General features: G+C 53.4%; 5 protein-coding genes across 5 annotated transcripts; 2 read left to right on the forward strand and 3 right to left on the reverse strand.

Annotated features, from left to right (window-relative positions):
• Positions 1-2,574: 2,574 nt before the first annotated feature.
• On the reverse strand, positions 2,575-3,985 carry M421DRAFT_102217 (UV excision repair protein Rad23; the record flags this gene model as incomplete). Its single annotated transcript, XM_033586745.1, has 6 exons — positions 2,575-3,165; positions 3,218-3,541; positions 3,594-3,673; positions 3,742-3,814; positions 3,870-3,917; positions 3,968-3,985. 6 exons carry the CDS (start codon positions 3,983-3,985, stop codon positions 2,575-2,577), a joined length of 1,134 nt encoding a protein of 377 aa, XP_033447062.1.
• A 1,872-nt stretch (positions 3,986-5,857) lies between these two features.
• On the forward strand, positions 5,858-7,237 carry M421DRAFT_102218 (uncharacterized protein; the record flags this gene model as incomplete). Its single annotated transcript, XM_033586746.1, has 1 exon — positions 5,858-7,237. The coding sequence occupies one exon, from the start codon at positions 5,858-5,860 to the stop codon at positions 7,235-7,237; it is 1,380 nt and encodes a 459-aa protein (XP_033447063.1).
• Positions 7,238-9,544: 2,307 nt separating this feature from the next.
• M421DRAFT_207423 (uncharacterized protein) lies at positions 9,545-13,279 on the forward strand. Its single transcript, XM_033588181.1, has 5 exons — positions 9,545-9,569; positions 9,728-9,956; positions 10,032-10,999; positions 11,050-11,157; positions 11,205-13,279. Exons 2-5 carry the CDS (start codon positions 9,893-9,895, stop codon positions 13,236-13,238), a joined length of 3,174 nt encoding a protein of 1,057 aa, XP_033447064.1. The 5' UTR covers positions 9,545-9,569; positions 9,728-9,892; the 3' UTR covers positions 13,239-13,279.
• Positions 13,280-14,315: 1,036 nt separating this feature from the next.
• On the reverse strand, positions 14,316-15,659 carry M421DRAFT_30123 (uncharacterized protein; the record flags this gene model as incomplete). Its single annotated transcript, XM_033589105.1, has 1 exon — positions 14,316-15,659. A coding segment is annotated over one exon (1,344 nt), but the record flags the coding sequence as incomplete, so codon positions are not given.
• A 250-nt stretch (positions 15,660-15,909) lies between these two features.
• On the reverse strand, positions 15,910-17,109 carry M421DRAFT_422416 (translation initiation factor 6). The gene is made up of 3 exons (XM_033593154.1): positions 16,957-17,109; positions 16,830-16,901; positions 15,910-16,750 (listed from the first exon to the last, which is right to left on the reverse strand). The coding sequence occupies exons 1-3, from the start codon at positions 16,989-16,991 to the stop codon at positions 16,117-16,119; spliced, it is 741 nt and encodes a 246-aa protein (XP_033447066.1). The 5' UTR covers positions 16,992-17,109; the 3' UTR covers positions 15,910-16,116.
• Between the last annotated feature and the right edge of the window lie 128 nt (positions 17,110-17,237).

The raw sequence follows: 17,237 nt of genomic DNA on the forward strand, positions 1-17,237 counted from the left end.
CTCTTTGTGCTCGAATGAGCAACAGATCTTGCATGGCTAGAAAAAATCGCGAGGATTCCCGATGACAGCTTTTCTTGGCTGGGAAAGACGATTCGGGCAGCATCATGGTGTCTCGATCCGAAATGCTGTTCGAGACGAGACATGTGTTGGACATTTCTCTCGCTGGTAAACATTGATCCTACATGCGAGGAGTACACACGCAATCCGTGACTATGGGAGTTTTCGAAAAAAGGAATCTTCGTGCATATTTCTTCTGCTTAGTTATGCCTTTCCAGGAGAAATCGGGCATTCGTATACTCTGTGACGTTTATAGTCACCATCTTCGAATCTGAAGACGGTTCTGCCTTCGTTGCAGCATCTTCCACATTAAAGAAGCAGGTTCATGCAAACATATGACCACCTCTCCTGCAGCTCAAAGTTCAGGCCGTTCAATGCATGTCTGAGAACTGTCTCTCTGCCCCGGATCACTGAAATCAGGACATGGTGGCGGAACACCGTCGAGAGTGATCCACCTGACTCTGTCTTGTTCTCAAAGCGTGATGCATACTCTTCATGCGATACGAGATGTGTCTGCCATGTGTACATATGTTCTCTCGAAATATTGCTCTATCCTCCATTAAACCTCTCCATCTCTTCGTCCTCAAAACACTGGCGTTCCAGCACATATGTGCTTGCTTGCTTCTGTCTTGCAGAGCTGCAAACGACAAACATGCTCTAGGAAAGGCTTTTGCTGGTACTGTGTGTTTCACATAAGGACAATCTCTCTCCTATAAGGGTTATGGTGCACAGCTCCATGGACAGCGACTTCACGGCAAGGAATGATCTGGGCGAATACTGCATCGAACCAACAGCTTCATGCGTGTATCTATGCTACGATCGTGTCGCCCATTTTGCTCGCCTACAAATGCATCTGCCTTTATCTACGGTTTCAAACAAGAGATTTATAATGATGTGTCAGTCTTCTTCTAAAAGGCTTTAAGGAACATCACATGTTGTTACCCTGCTGGTCCCAGAAATCTCCTGAGGATGCATGTATATTGACAGATTGAGCCCTTTGGCCGAGACTGTGCAACTTCTTCGGATCCCTCTAAACAAACTCGTCATTAGATTGATCACATACGCTGCAACGGATCACGCATGCCTGCTGTTTTTACGCTGTGCTTTTAGCCAGTAGCACGTCCCTCAAGTATTGTTGAAGTCCTCTGCTGTTAGAGATCCTTGTTTCTACATGCTCTCCAAAATTGCTCTGCCAAAGATCTCACGGGGTTTGTCTTTCTTCAAAACACACGAGAAGCTCATCTATGTCTCGCGCCATGTGTTTTCTCCTCAATGATCAGATTGCGATACAGAACGCGATGTTCGATCTCCATGTCTACAAGTTTGAGTACATAATCCAGAAGTATTTCAATTTTTGGCCCCTGTGTCTCTAAATACGTCAAACGAACAAGCGATTATGCAGTACATAAACACCTACATCCTACTGCCATCTGCCTGATTCGTATAGCAGCATCTGCGTACACCAAACACAGTATCCAGATCTACGATGTGTGCGATCCCGAGAAATGGAGACAGAATAATGCTATGCATCGTTGTTGGAGACCCCATAGCATAAGATTTGGAGGAGAAAGATAGTATGCCACAATGCCGATACCCCGGAAGTTTACGTTGGTGTATTCATAGGGGCCACAGTAGTGGTCTTTAAGTCGGAGCTTTGATCCATCGAAAATATCAGTACTCATCTTTGTATGTTCGAGAACCTCTGTGCTAAAATGGTCTGTATCAGTATATATGCTCCAAAGGTTACCGGCGATGCTTCATGTTCCGCCTTGCTCACTGCTGAGAAGTCTAAGTTTTCTTTTCTGATGGCTCAAGCTAGTGTAACGCTTGGGGTGCTTCCAGGCGCTCAAGACTGACCGCGCTATTGCACGTTCTGTCAAAGAATATTGTGTGCGCCATAGCTGCACAGCTACGAATCCATGTCCCTTCTGCTCTTTCCAACAGCCATCAATACATGTCAACGCAAACGGACTTGAAACACAGCAAAAATTGGATATATGCCGTCGGTTACACGATCAATGTTTGTTTTTCCTCGATCAAGTACTGGTGAACTCTGACTGAATTGCTAGGTTCGGTCAAAGTTTTCAAAGTACAGTGTGTTCTCTTTGTCGGCATTTGACATTGTTGGTCTGTTGCACGGGTGTCAGTGGAGTATTCGATTATACTCATTGTAGCTCTAGTGAACTGGATGAGGAAATGCTCGTTCAATCATGATATATTCTTCAATCGCCCAACCCAGTCGTTGACTGAGCAAACTACTTGCGCCATCTCGCGAATGTGTCCACTTCCTCTTAGCAAGGACGATGTTGCATTCGAACACGATCGCCGGCGCAAAGGTACACTGTCCATGCTCCGGTATGCGGAGCGCCGGACCAGGAGGTTGGTAATGGACTAGGCTTTTGCCGCCCAATATTGCAAATGGCTGTTGTGACATTGTAACGATGGCATCAGATGGAGGAGTGACGAAATCGGGTATAGTGTGGTCGGACAGTAAGCGCACAAATGGCTTCAGAGCCTCTACTGGTCGTCCAAATCCTCGGGCTGATCAAAGAGGAAGTTGGCGGCCAGTTCCTCGTTCTTGTCACACGCGAAGTAAGCCTGGATCACGAGGTCACGCTCGAAGCCAAGGCGACACAAGCGCTCGATAGCCTCACGCTCCTCTTCTGTGACGGAAATGGACTGCGCGCCCGGGGGCAACGGCGCATCATCGTCAGCGTCCTCGGCAAGCAGCTGCAGGAACTGTTCCGGGTTAGATGCGATCATCTGCGCCAGCTGGGGGTTACCCTGGCCGACCTGCTGCAAGATAGGCTCAAGCATCTGGGGCTGTTGTTGTACGACCTGTCGCAACTGCTGGAACTGTGGGTTGTTACGCAGGAAGTCAAGGCTGTTGGCGTTGAGCGTATCAGCACCAGCGCCTCCAGAGCGTGCACCACCAGTACCCCCGCGACCTTGCCCAGCCTGCGCAGCGGCCTCGAACAGATTTATCGGCTCGTCTCCTCCGGAAGCGGCGGGGGTTGCACCTGTGTTACCGCCAGTAGCGGGTGGTGGCGAGGTCGGTGCGCGAGCCTGTGACTGTGCCTGTTCCTGAAGAGCACTCTCTGGAATACCCTGGAACCTCGTCAGAATACGTCAAATACGGTAAAAGTGCTGGTTGTCTCACTGTCAGAAGATACTCGACCGCACGGTCGGGGTTGAAGAAGGCGGCGCGCATGGCGCGATCAATATCCGTGCGTGGGAAACCCATGCTCTCCATGTTTGCAATGGCTGCCTCGCGCTCCCCACCCATGGTAAGGGCTGAGGGGTCGTTGAAACGCTCGGACTGTTGCGCAGGCACGGGCGAGGGTGTGGCGGGTACATTTTGGGCGGTCGAGGATGCTGAGGGCACGGCAGGAGCTGCAGGTGCAGCGGGTGTCTGGGCTGGAGCAGCTGGCTTCGCGGGTGTGGAGGGAGCAGCTTTGCTGGCGGAGGCGGCTGGGGCCTTGGGCTACGACGGTGGTTAGAGAATGATTCCTGGCTCAAGTATCTGGCTGGCCAACCTTGGAGACCATGCACACAATGAACCCCTTCTCCTCGATGTTGTACGATTCAATTGTGTTCGCATCCTGGAGGATCTTGCCTATAGTCGAGGTCAGCACCCGTCGCCGAAGTGTCACAGCACGTTTCGCGCAGCAGAGGCAAGCTCACCGGAGTAGATTAGCTTCTGCTGAGGCACTTCCCAGCCTTTATCGCTCTGGATTTTGGCTTTGAGTTCGCCAATCTACGTTCTGTTAGAAATCTGCGATGCAAGGCAAAGGTGTGGCTGCGCTGCGTACCGTTTCCGACGGCTCGGCCTCGATGACGAACTTGTTCTGCTTGAGATCCTGCGCAGTGTGAGCTTCACTCGAAACCGAACAATGCGGCAAAGTGTTACCTTGAATGTGATCTTCATGGTGGCGGTTGTGGTTAGATGGTGTAGAGTGGTGTGGCGGAATAAGTGCAGTGACGCGATGGAGGCGGGGCTTATAAAGATGGGCGGCACAGATCCACTGAAGCTAAGTGAATATCGATGCGTGGGTGGGTGAAAGTGAGAGGGCAGGGTCTGTCTGAGGTACTGTGGTTTGCTAATTGCCTATGGGTACCAAAAGAAGGCAATGGAAGAAATCCAGGCAGTCGTCGTCGACTGCTCCGCCGCCTCACCAGGCATTGCGGGACCTCGATTGATGACATAACGCTTTATTTCACGTGATTTGATTGCTGCTTCGTTCGTCCGCACCTACCCTACCTGAGCTCACCGAACGAGCCTGCGGCAGGCACGGCGGATGCTTCCCGAAGAACATCAACCATCAGATCAACACCATAGGAACCACTGCCGCAGCCGCATGTGGCTGCAAACACCTTCTTTGTGCGTTTCTCCTTGTTTGTTTCGGAGAGCCACGAATCGTGGCCGCCAACCCAACGTAAAAGCCGGTGCTGTTTCACATCGCCCCAGACATGCTGGCCTCGCAGCACTGTGCAACCACGCCTGTGGATGACAAGCGCCCGGAGGAGCAAGACGGTCTTGCGACTATTTGATGCAGTGGCCGAGATGACAGCATGCGATTATATCGACTCGCCAGCTTCTCTGTAGCCGTCAGCTCGTGGTAACGCCGCCCGAGGTTGTTTGTTATGCTTGTCCGAGTAGCAAGCTCAAAACAACGCGTCGCAAATGAAGGCCGAACAAGGCGGCCGCTCCACACTAGAAACTTTGACAGGCGACCCCTACACAAAGATTACGACGCTGTGGGCACCGGGGTCCAGACCAAATGATCCGCAATTGGTTGCGGCAGCTGCATTTTTGGATTGCTATCTGTGAATTTTCTTCTCCCTGCTTCAATCCCCGCGCATTGTCAGGCTATGCTTTCAGCTGGCGGGCCACTTACCGCATCATGCAGCGCCAGTGGCTCCTCTAATCCTGCCTGAGAGGCTCACCTACCCGGTGCAACGCTGTCAGCGTGCCTCCGGGAGGTCGTGCGAGTACCCGATTCTCAAGATCGAACCTTACAATGCCCTGCAACACATCCAGGATGCTAGCTTGGATCCCTAGCCTGTCTCCATGTTGCTCAACGCCGTGGCAGGCCCCCGGCTGCCAAATAATGACACAAAACAGCCTTCTGTCTTCTTCGAAATTTATTAAGTCCTGTGGGCCCCCACCTGCTCTCATCTTTATGTGGTGCTGTTCTGTCCTTCGTTCAACACTTCCTTCGCTCCCGTCTCTACCACACGCTTGCTCGTGCGTTCCGCCAACCACAGTTGTTATACCCAGGCCGTTGGTTATTTACGAAGACCACCGGACTTGACGCCCACATCAGCCACATATCCGTCTAACGGTTCGCTTCCTATTTGGGTCTCCGCGTCGTCCTCGATCACGTTCGACTGTAATTAGCTGCATCTACAGCTCTTCGTCATTTCATTCGCGACACTCACGCGTCTGGTGTTTGGTATCATCGCGTTTTACCACGGCAACACCGACGATCCACTCGTTCTCTCCATCCTCATTATTCAAACGATTCCTGCTGTTTCCTCTCTCGAAGGAACCGTTCTCGACGAACACTACATCGGTCATTTCTGTCCATCCTTTTCTTGAGATCCACAGCAGTTTTTTGGCAGTACGTTCCAGAATCCATAGGTCGGGCTACACCACCGAAGTCGGCAATATACAGCCCCACTGAGCCAAACTGGCCTCTTGTATCCTCGTAATCCGTGTTCTCTCTGGAATCACCGCAGCAATTGGAGCATCCCTTATTCCTCTCCGTTTGGAGAATTCGCTTCGGCGGGCAGCAGCATGTTTGGATCACGCAAGCTCTACGTCTCGCTCCTCGGAGCTTTGGCTTGGTCAGGTACAGCTGCTGACACGGTCTTGTCAATTGTCGAGGCCGCAGCTATCTCCACCACACAGACCTCCCTCTTTCATATTGCTACTGTAGCAAGTGCACTAGATGCTGTATCGTTGTGTTGCGTTATTTTCTACATTGTCCAAGATGTACGACGAAGAGACGGGTTTATGGAACGATCGTCAAAAGCAAGGAGGGTGCTGGTCGGTGTCAGTGTGGTTTTATCGTCTGCTGCATTGATCGTGTCGCTCATCTTGATCATTTCCATCAATACAAAGTGGGACCAGGTCATTAGCACCTCATCAGCAGGCCCAGTCTCAAACTGGGACGGTGTCTATGCTGGTCACGTTGTTGCATGGGCGGTCTCATGCATTGGTCAGATCGCGTTGTACTCTTCCACTTTCTGGAAGCGCCACACACCCAAGCTTCAACCGATCACCGTGTCTGGTCCGAGAGACTCTGTCATGTCCCAGATGCGAAGCGCGCAGCCAAACAGTAACATGTTTACTATGAAGCCTGCTCAGCCATCCTCTCCACTGGACAACCTGGGTGCTCTCCCTTCACCAACCTACTCGACCCGCTCATCGCAGTCGCTCAAGTCCTTTCGGGAGTCCATTCGATACGCCGTTCGACCTGTAACATCCCGTTCTACCCTGATCAGCCGGCCTTCGTTCAACCGGGACGCAAGAAGCATCTATTCAGATGCCCACTCCATCGACAACGTGTCCCACTCAGATGGATTTGATAGCTGGGACACTAGCAGTGTGAGTAACCAAGCCCGAGATGCAGTTATGCATGCTCCATCAAAAGGCACACCATTGGATACAATCCCGGGAAGTCGATCTATGACTCCAGCGCGAGCCCTGGATGGCCCTTTCCTACCTGAGATCGACGAAGAATTGGCTGAGGAAGAGCTTGTTGCACCGCGCATGATTCCAGACGTGTCAAGACCACCCAGTCCAGCGGTGAGCGAGGCGCATATTCACCCTCTTTTCAGGAGCGAGAGTCCTATCCCCCCACCGGAGGCCACACCCGGTACAAGCATTGTGGCCAGCCCTCTTGCAGACCAAGTCATTGCATGCCCGGCGCGGCCTTATAACCGCATGCGATCAAACAGCAACCTGCGCAACAACACCACAAGCCCCAGCCCTCTCGTTCCGGCTCAAAGTTTCCGAGGCCGCGCACTCAGCCAGAGCGCTGGAGACAGGACGCCTTCTCCTCCTAGTAGGGAGATGACACCCCCCATCCCTGACTTCGTTCTCAACTCATCCCCACGCAGCAGCCTAAGTGGATCACGTAAAGTCAGTCTGCGCAACTCACCCGACCGGTGAACCAAGCACACTCAAAGCATATCAATTTCTGTCTAGGGGTCTTGCTCATTTTGGGGTAGCACTCTGGTAACGATGGACCTGGTGTGCTGCACGCTTCACGATCTCTTTATGTGTACTCTGAGCATCATTCCTTCCATGTCTGTTCGACTGTACTCGCGTTTGATTACCGCCTTATACCTTCTCTTCAATTACCAGCTCAGCTCTCGCACTTTGCTTTGGCGATCGAGCGTTCTGGTCAGCGTTTTCGTTCACGATACCACAAGACATACCGTCTTGAACAAGCAGCATTGCTAATTGTAGTATTACATTTGGCGACAACATATTCCGCGATGGCTGGGCCATAGATTTTACCTAGCAATGGGAGGCACGATATTCAACACATCAGAGCAATTAAGAAGCAAAAATGTGAACAAACATGACTTCATCCGCAACACGCTGCATACTTCCACCGACTCGCACATCATAAAAGCTGGTTCTATGACATCAAGCACAAATCCTGACTCGCACCCGCAAAACGTTCACAACAAGCATCATGATCACAGACTCCAGACTAATCTTGTTCCGCAATCTCCGTACCCCAGCTTCCGCTCGGCCCTGTTTCTAAGGCCCTTCCGCAATCTTTCGACGGCGAGAAATGTGATGATCGGGAAAGAACACGTGTAAGAGGCTGAGGTCCCGCTAACAACGTGGTTCATGCTTGCAGGCTGCGATTGCCGCGCGCATTGAGATGCTTGCCGTGCTTACTGAGATGCTTGCTATTCGCATTGAGGGAGAAATTGCGAGGCGAGGAGATCTCTATGGGCCTAGGGCGAGCGACTCAGGGTTGCTCAATGGGTATCCTTGAAGCTTGCAGAGCCATGCTTGTGGAGCGGAATGTAGAAGACCTTCGCTTGTTCATTAAGAAGGCTCGCGAGGAAGGTCTTGCATCGCTGCAGCAACCTTGCCGCATATTAGTGGACTGGCAGACGGTTAGCGGATATGGGCGGGTAGGTGATTGACAGGTGTTAGTGTGGAAGGTTGGAAGGATGATGGAAGCTCGAGGTAGATTGAAAATAATGCATGTCCGTTTCTCAGGCTCGGAGCTCTCACAGCCATACTGTACTATTTGGGCACTCGACGATGTTACTCTACGTAAACGCGATGCTCAAACGCTTTTTCCTTAGTGCTCACTGTCTTTCAAAGATGCGTTTGAGCCCACACGCCAGCACAATGACACGATGTGCTGCAGGGACATCTAGTGCGATTGACAACATCTCTCCAGCCCTCGCCCACTGCTCTGCTCTCCTCTTGATTGTTCTCGATTGCAATGCAAATGCGATTGGCTACACTTCAATTGGCTCATAGTTCGACGAAACAAACAAAGGTTCGTCTGGATTTTTGGTCGGGTTGAAGCAGCAGGCATGGCTCACCAACCGTGATAATCAAATTTGACATACCCTCCCCGTGTGCGCAGTGCGCAGTGCGCACTGTCTCGTTTCGTTTGCTGCGTGAAGGGGGCGAGGCTGCGCTGCAAGGCTCGTCACGGAAGATCAACAAATTTAGTGCAGCGGCTAATGACGTGCCGACATGAAACCGCGAATGAAGCATACGAGACACCCAGAGAAGTTGCGCAATGACGGTTTTGAGGCTCATCGTCAAGACGGTGAAGTTCAATCTGAGAACCTTGAGTTCGAGTTCAACATGGTGAGGCGTCTCCAGCGCACGAAATTATCGCTCTTTCCATGTTTGGGTGGTGGCGTCTGCAGGCGCGAGGCTGGTAGCCAGCTGCTCTTGCCATTTTTTGCCCGTGTGCTGTGTGTGAACTTGAAGTCAGGGTAACAAAGAGCTGCTCTGTCTATTGAGTCAGCGCAACATCTACTTCGATTTCTATTGTTCTGTTGTCGTGCGAAGTGAACCCGTGGTTGTCGCACTGCTCATATCTCATTGGCCACCTCCGCCGACACTAGCCCATATTGGAGCGATGAGGTGGATCCCGTGGAGGATCTCAGCACGAGATTCACCATTTGGAACCATCAACTTTAACCCCCAGCGCCGTCGAAAATTCCCAGGACTCATGGAACGTGGTCAAAGTCTATCACAAAATATTTGAGCGACGTTTGAAGGCGGTTGTCGCCTGACGCTCCTTTCCGTCTTTGCCCTACACGGGAGCATTTTCCTCTGCCAGGTTGGCTGAAGCACGAAGCTTTGCCTGTCATTGCAGCTTCCACAACAAGCCTTAAAACTACTATCGACAGTCACTCCTGGCTCCTCAAGTCTTTAGCGTACGAAGCGCGTACCCAGCGCTTTGGCCTGGGGCAAGTGTCACCGCGCGTGGCTCCTAGCACAGGTCACTGTAAGTCTTCTTTCACGCATACTTTCAACCGCACTTGAAACCATCTTACTATTCCTCGTTACTAAACGATGGTCGTTCAAGCGCTTTGCTCGCTCTCATTGTTGCTTGCTACAGCGTCAGTAGCACGCAGCAGCTGACAGCTCTTACTGACAGGTCAGACAGGTATAGGTGGACACCAGCCTCACCCTGAGTATTCCGGCGAGTCTCCGTATTCCGAGATCACTTGAGTCAGCGTTTTGGACTCAGAGGTCCAATACGTGGCCCAGTCTTCGGGCTTAACTCACGCGTCCAGGCTCTCATCTACCAGGCTCGGTGCTCTCACAATGCCGCCGAAACGGAAGAACAAACCAATACCGCCAGCAAAGAAGACCAACCTCGGAGCTTCTGGTACGTTCCTCTCAGATTCCGTATATACTGCTCGTAGTTGCCTCCCATACAACTTGTTCCTGACTTGGCAACTAGCGCGTGCCGGTACTAGCGCAGTACCCACTAAGCGAAAGCAACAAGGAGAAGACTGGAAACAGTCCCGACTGGCACCAGACATCCCATTACATATGACAACACGACGTGCTGCAAAGACGTCGTCTAATCATACGAGCCCGGCTGCGCCATCAAGTGCAGCTTCCGGCAGTCGTCGTAGTTCATTGAGCGACGTTGCGCAACAATCAGACTTTGACGATGAACCAGCCAAGCACAGCCGAATGTCGACCGAGTCTGGTTCGCCAAATGGTTCATTTGGTAACAATACTCCTCTGAATGGAACTCAAACGCCAGAGCTGGACGATTCTGTCTCCGAAGTGGCCCCGCAGGAGTCAAGGGCTGCTGGGAAGAGGAGGCGCGCATCAGACGACTCGACGCAGTCCAGCAGAACGCGACCAAATGGTGTTCTGACCCGTACTCAAAACGATGTCTCCGAACAACAACCGCGCCGGAAAAAGCGCAAAACAGCCAGCGCACACGCCGATTCAGCCTCCCAGCCTCCAGATCTGACTGATGCAAGCACGGCGCCGAATTCTCCAGAACTAGTCCCTGATGTTGCGATCAGCCAGGACCTGCAGAATGTCTTGCCTGCCAATGGCGATGGGCCTGCAAAGGTTCCAAAACGCCTACCCGGTCGCCGGCGCCAACCGCATCCGGACATGAACGTCGAAGTCGATCTGCGCCGCCAGCTCAGCCTCAAAACGAGCTATCGAAGCGTTGCGAAGGTACTAAAGGGATTTTTAGATGAATTGGCCCAAAGAACGATCAACAATCTGGATGACGATTCAGAATTCCATAGGAATTGTCCAGAGTACAAGCCGCTGATCGATGGTCTGGACAGGAAACGAGATGTTCAGCTTGACTATCTTGCCGCATGGCGGTCAGAGAGGATGGATCAGCTGGAGCGAGTACGAATCGCTGAAGAGCAGATTCAGGAGCAGCAGTATATCGTAAGTCGGCAGAGATACCAGATCTGCGCAACGATACTAACACCTCTAAGAATCGCTTCGAAGATCTGCGAGACGACTGTCTGCAACGATGCTATTTCCGCATGAAGCAGATAGAGCGGGAGTGGAAAGCTGCGCAGGATGACGCCACAGACGACGAGGTAAACACGACCGAAGCTCTCTCATTGGGTGGTCTAACACTCCTTAGGACAATGTGCTGCCACCTACTTACACTGATGATCCAGTCGAAGGCGCTGACAACAGACTTGGTTCCAAATTTGCGTCGCGTAGTCGCGCATACGTCGAGGCTGATCGGGAACTTGAAAACGATGTCAAGCGGAAGCTGTTCGATCAGCTTCGTACGACCCATGTTGAGAAAGATGACGATGCGGATGACTCAATCGAAGACCTCACAGGCGGCTTTGCTCGATATGCTGGACCTGACCGTACGGAAGCAACCGCACATTACAACATCAACAGTCTTGCAGATGCTGCACACGATATCGAGAGGACGCCGTCGCCACCGATTCGACTGCCGAAGGCTCAGGTCATCCCTAATGATCAAGCAACTATGCTCATGTTCCTTGCGGATCTTTCGACAGCACAGCCTATCCATAACCCCGACGCCGCGGCTCAGAACCCTAGGGACTCGTATCAGCCTCCGTATGCTGGACCATCTATGCTTGACCACCACCTTGCCAGGCAGTCGTCGCCGGTGCCAGCTTCGGGCTCCTCTTTGGCTATATCATCCCAAGCGGCACTTGATGAGTCGATGATTCCAGCGCAATCAGGCTTTAGCCATACCCAATACACTTTACAGTCAGAACTCAACGGCATACATGCAGCAAAAACGCCTGAGGTGTCTGAAAAGCCATCCGAGAAGCCCACTCCTGCACGAACGACCCACCGCATCATGGACATGCTTAACAACGATTCAGATGTACCAGTCACGAAAGCACGAGCTTCATTGCCCTCTGTACAAGAGCCTCAGCCACCAAATACACCATCTGGACGAGAAAATGGTGTCAAACACGAGACGCCGTCACGAGGTGATGCCGCACGCCTTGGGAACATCGTCAATCAACTGGAGAAAAACGATCAGACTGAACATCATGTCGATCAGCAGCTGATGGACGCACTAAGTGGGCCTGTACTTCCAGCTACTGAACCACCATCGCCAGCGCGACCGGTTCCAATGCCATGGCAGCAGTCAAGCGCTCTACCGCCACCAAGTATACCGCCACCAAGGGAAGCCGACGAATCCTTACGCCGAAAAGATCCACGGGAAACGTTGCGCAGGATTAGGGAACTGCTCGACCGCAAGGCAGAAGAGCACGGCATGAATAACCAAAAGGATAGGTCTCACTGGTCTGCTGCGTACCTGGGAGGTGACAGTGATCATTTTGATAGGCGCGAGGCGGCACCTGCTTACGATCCACAACACCCCTCTGCTGGGTTGCAGGGTGCGTCTGACACACATGGACACCTTTCGTATCGTCGTGAATCGTACGACCGAACATCACACTGGGACCGTGATAGGCGTCAAAGTGGCTCGCAAGTTTCTCGTCCCTCGCCATATCAGGGAAGTCCTCCGCAACCTTATCACGGGGAACTAAGCAGACACACTCCCACCCATCAGAGCCCATATGCCTCTTTACCACCAAAACCGCCTGGACCGCCTCCAGCAAATCCTGGCAACTTCCGCTTCGCTCACTATGATCCTGTTCCGCCACCTCTAGCAACCAGGACCCCTTACCAACCGCCTACCTCGAATTACCCACCGGCGTCGCATCCTCCACACCCACCTCTACCGCCCGGTCCTTACGGTCACACTTACCCTTCTCCATATCAACACGCTTATGCCCCACCGCCCGGTCCCTACCAGCCACAGCCTCCACCACTAAACGCGGCATACCCACCGCTTAAAATACACCAGTATGGTGGTCAGCCTATCCTCCCTGCCAGCATGGCGCCTCCTCCATACACAGGTCCGGTCCAGCAAGGTCAGCCTCCAGCCGCTAATCTTGCATTCTCACCGCCGCAAGGTCCAGCTTCAACACTGGTGCAGCCTCCTTTACAGCCAAACCCGCAGAGTGACCAGATTGATCGCCGAGACAGTAGCTTCATGGGCCCGCAGAGCAGACCCAGACGTGCGTATAGAAGTTACCATGCCCCAGGTACCCAGTTCCGGACGTATAATGGACCTGGTGGTGGCAGAGGACGGGGCGGAGGCGGTGGTTAGGACAACCGCCTTCAAGGAAATCCGCAGCTGAACTTGCGTATGCCATCTGCTGCACCGCTAGGAAGGCCTGCTTTATCGCCCATTACGCCGACAGAGACACGAGCTTCTTCTGACCAGGCTCAAGGCAGTGTGGAACTCGCATACGGTCGTTCCTACCAGTATTCTTCAGTATTGGCAGACGGACAGGGTCACATGGGGCAAGGGTCGTCCCAACGACCTCTGTCATCGAGACCTGGTACATCTTCCATTACGCCAGCAGTGTCTCATTCAGATCACGGTCTTTTTCACGGCCCCAACCTCAGAGGTGGAGGTTGGGACACCCGCTCCTCGGCCTGGGCTGCCGAACAAGATCGTCGTCAGCGGAACCCATTCGCACTGCCTCTCGCTCCGTCTCAAAAACCTGTCATGTCTCATCACCCCTCAGCAGAGGCACAGCCTGATCGCCATGGCAGGAACGGCAAGAGTCTGAAACGAGATCGTCAGACTTCCCAATCGGCTCAGAATCTCTCTAGCCTTGACACTCGGCGATCTTTTGTACTGAAGTCTGCCGTATCGCCTATCTCGCAGGTAAAGCGCGAAATAAGGGACAGCTTTTCGCCATTAGCAGAAGAGGGATTTCATCGTTGAACGGGTGTTCGAGACCAGCAGTCATTGAACTCATTGGATGGCTGTCTTCTTACACTATTCTCATCCTTTCTCGCGCATCAGGGTACACTATCTGCTTCAGCGTTGGCGTTTTGCATAGCGTGGGCACGCAGCCCCGCATATGTACCACTCTTATGTATTTCCTTTCGATACCACAGGCGACGGAAGTCTGTCTTGTCTTCGGACGCTGTTGGGTTGCTTAATTCTTCGCTAAATTGAATCAATGTCTTCACTGGATATCTGTCTTGCGCCCGTCTCTATATTGAAAATACATATCTTGAATTCTGGGTATCGCTAGTCTGTCTCCTTGACCTGCTCGAGCACTTCAGACAGGCAGCTTTCAAACTTTCAAACCCATGCGTTCTAACAAGATTATGACTTATTCCGCCCTCGCGAAATGGGCGTCCAATCCTGCCTCTTCCCAGCACTCCCCCCGAACCCTCCTCCGCCTGCTCGCGGCGTCTTACCCATCCTGTCAAACAGCCTCTGCGCCGCGGGCGTCAAATCGCCCTTGGCCTTCTTGCCTGGCGTCTGCGCACCAAGTCTCTGCGCGGGCGTGGGCGCAGACAAGAACCGTGGAGTCTCGCTTGTGAAGATCCCCAGGCCCTTACCCACCGGGCCTGCTTTTCCATTCGCGCTCGCGGTGCGCTTCGCGCCGATCGTGTCCACCATCTTGTGGTGCATTTTCTCCCGCTCGCTCGCTTCGGCCATGCTGAACGGCGCGGCTTTGCTTGCGCTCACGCCGAACCGCTCGAGTAGGTCTTCGGGCGCGTCCGAGTCTGAGTCTGGCTCTGGGGCCTGCGCGTCGACGAACGCGTAGCCGTTTACCCGCGGTGTCTCGCTGCCTGTAAACCCGCCTTCGCTGACGCTGAGGCGCGGGCGCCCGGATACCGCGTCGCGGATTGCGCTCAGTGTCGGGCTCGTCGGGTGCGCTGCAGCTTCGGGCTCGGCGGGCAGACGGGTGTTTGCGTAGCGGGTCTGCTTTGGGGGCGCAAGGGATTGCTGTTCTGCGCGCGAGAGGTTTGTGGGGGCCCAGGATTCGACCGAGTCGGGGGCGAACATGAGCGTGTTGAAGGCGGTGTGCTTGTGCATTGTGGGCGCGGCGGGGCGGTCGTCGAGGTTCTGGCTGGGGCGGATGGTGAGCGCGGTGCTGTCTGAGGCAGCTTGTGCGGCGAGGACCTTCTGCTGGGCGAGGCGCTGTTTGGAGGCGTAGCGGTTGCCGTCGTGAAGCCAGGGGTTCTTCTCGAATTTCTTCTTGTTCTGCTTATCGATTATAGCGCTGAAGGACTCTTGGTCTTCTGATGTGTATTTTGCCTGGAACGCGTTGAGAGACATGTCCAGATCGAATTTGTCTAGCTTTCCCAGGCCGTCGCCATCTTCTTCGTCAGCCTCAGTACCGGCGACCGAGACGGGTGTATCTGTGGCCCAGATGCTGGGAGTCTTGTCTGCAGAGCTTGCGCCTGGCCGACTTGTCCTATCCGCCGCTCGCCTCTGACCGTATGGCACAGGTGTCATGACCTGGGTGAGCTTCTTTCCAGACTCGCGAATCCATGACTTGTTCTTGCTCTCCAACGCATTCATGTATTCGCGCTGCGCATCCGCCTCGGCCAGGCCGGGAAAGAAGTCGCGCCGAATGATGTGCGAGACCGCCGAGACGTATGTGTCTTCGTCCAGAACAATCGAGGGTCGCTTGATCCGCTTCGGGGCGGGAGGAGGCGGCATGAGCGCACCGGCGGCGCTACGCTTTGTGAGCGCGTTGGAGTTTGTGGAGGTCATGCTGGAAGGTGGACGAGTGGCGTTGAGAGGTGTGTGATATTGGCGGTTTGGTCGCAAGTCAAACGCGCCGCGGGCTCGGGTCATGCAATCATAGGAGCGGTTGCGGTCATGGAGTCTGGTGTCTGTTTGAGAATGGAAAGTGGGCGTGATGGCGTAGCACAGCGGCAGAATCTTACCGCCCTTGTTTCTTCGATGCAATTTGTCGGTTTCTCCGACAGATCACATATAAACAAGCGAGGAGGAAGTCAATGCTGAAAGTCACCTTTGGTGAGTGCACACTGTTTTGATTTTCGTCGTGGTATCATTCAATCCCTAAGCTAGAAGAGCAGATGGATACCAATGCGGTACCTTTTTGCTCGCTCAATTCTCCTTGGACACACTCTGCAGGCTGCTCTCAATTTGCTGCACGGAGTAGTACGCACGGATATCGTGAGCTGTCCCGTACAATACCCGTCGTCTAGTAGAAGGACTCAACCATAGCGTCCTTGTGTGTGGTGTTGATGTTGCTTGGCCCGTTGCCCTCGCCTAGCCTGAAGACGGACTCGACGACTGACAGCTCAGTTGCTGTTGTGTCGAGACCGGTGACCGCCATCCAGTCGTTGACAACCATACCCGCACCAACCACCGCGCTACCTCGGTTCACACTACCAGCGACGAGCGGAACCTGGAGCAAACTCGACAGCTCGTCCTGGTCCTGGATCGATGTCTTGGGGTGAACAATACCGCCCTGGTTGCTCAGTGCCATGTACGAGCCTGTGAGAACATTGTCCGCGATCGTTTGCCTGAAGACCTCCACGCCGAGCACATCTGCTATTATCTCCTCGGTCTCTCGCTCGATGTCTGGGTGTACGAGTGCGACATGATCGTTGCAGCAGATGACATTGCCGAGCGCTGATAACCTCTCCTCTATCCTCTGAATCTTGACGCTGTCTGGTATCGAGTTGCGCAGGTGCTGGAGCTCTTGGTCGGTTGTGGTGGTAGGAACGAGGAGACCCTTCTTGTTACCGGCAGTCAGACGGCCGACGATGCGGGTTCCGGCGATTGTGGCGTGGCAGATAGGAATGACATCCTGGAGTTCAGCCTCGAAGACACTGTGCGTAGTCTGTTAGCTTATGCCTTGCGCTGCTGACACGAATCTGTTGTGGCTTGCGCGCGCGGAACTGCACGTACCTGTAGAAGTTCTCAGAAGCGCCTACTGCGACAATCGCATAGGCATTGGTGAGTGTAGAGAAGACACCAACTCTGCGCCACTAGTCAGCAACTGTTCATATGCGCCTTTGCCCCGCTTTGCACGTACTCGTTAGAGTTCTCAAACTGCGCGCGGACAGCCATGATCGAGGCTCTTGTAATTTACTGTTATAAATTGGTTGTGTGGAAAAGAAGGTGTTAGAGAGAAAGGCAGGTCTTAGTCGCGTACCGTGAGCTCTTCGGTGTTCTGTGAAGATTTCAGTAGGCCGTAGATCAATTTGTACCAAGAGCGACATCATGTTCTGCCCCACTAGGCAGGGCGCTCGGACGCGGCCTTCGACTCATCTTGACAACGACGGCTCCCTGCCAGCCTCGACTGCGCTTCGCCAC

Source organism: Didymella exigua (genome assembly GCF_010094145.1).
Source record: "Didymella exigua CBS 183.55 unplaced genomic scaffold M421scaffold_20, whole genome shotgun sequence".
Classification (NCBI taxonomy): domain Eukaryota; kingdom Fungi; phylum Ascomycota; class Dothideomycetes; order Pleosporales; family Didymellaceae; genus Didymella; species Didymella exigua.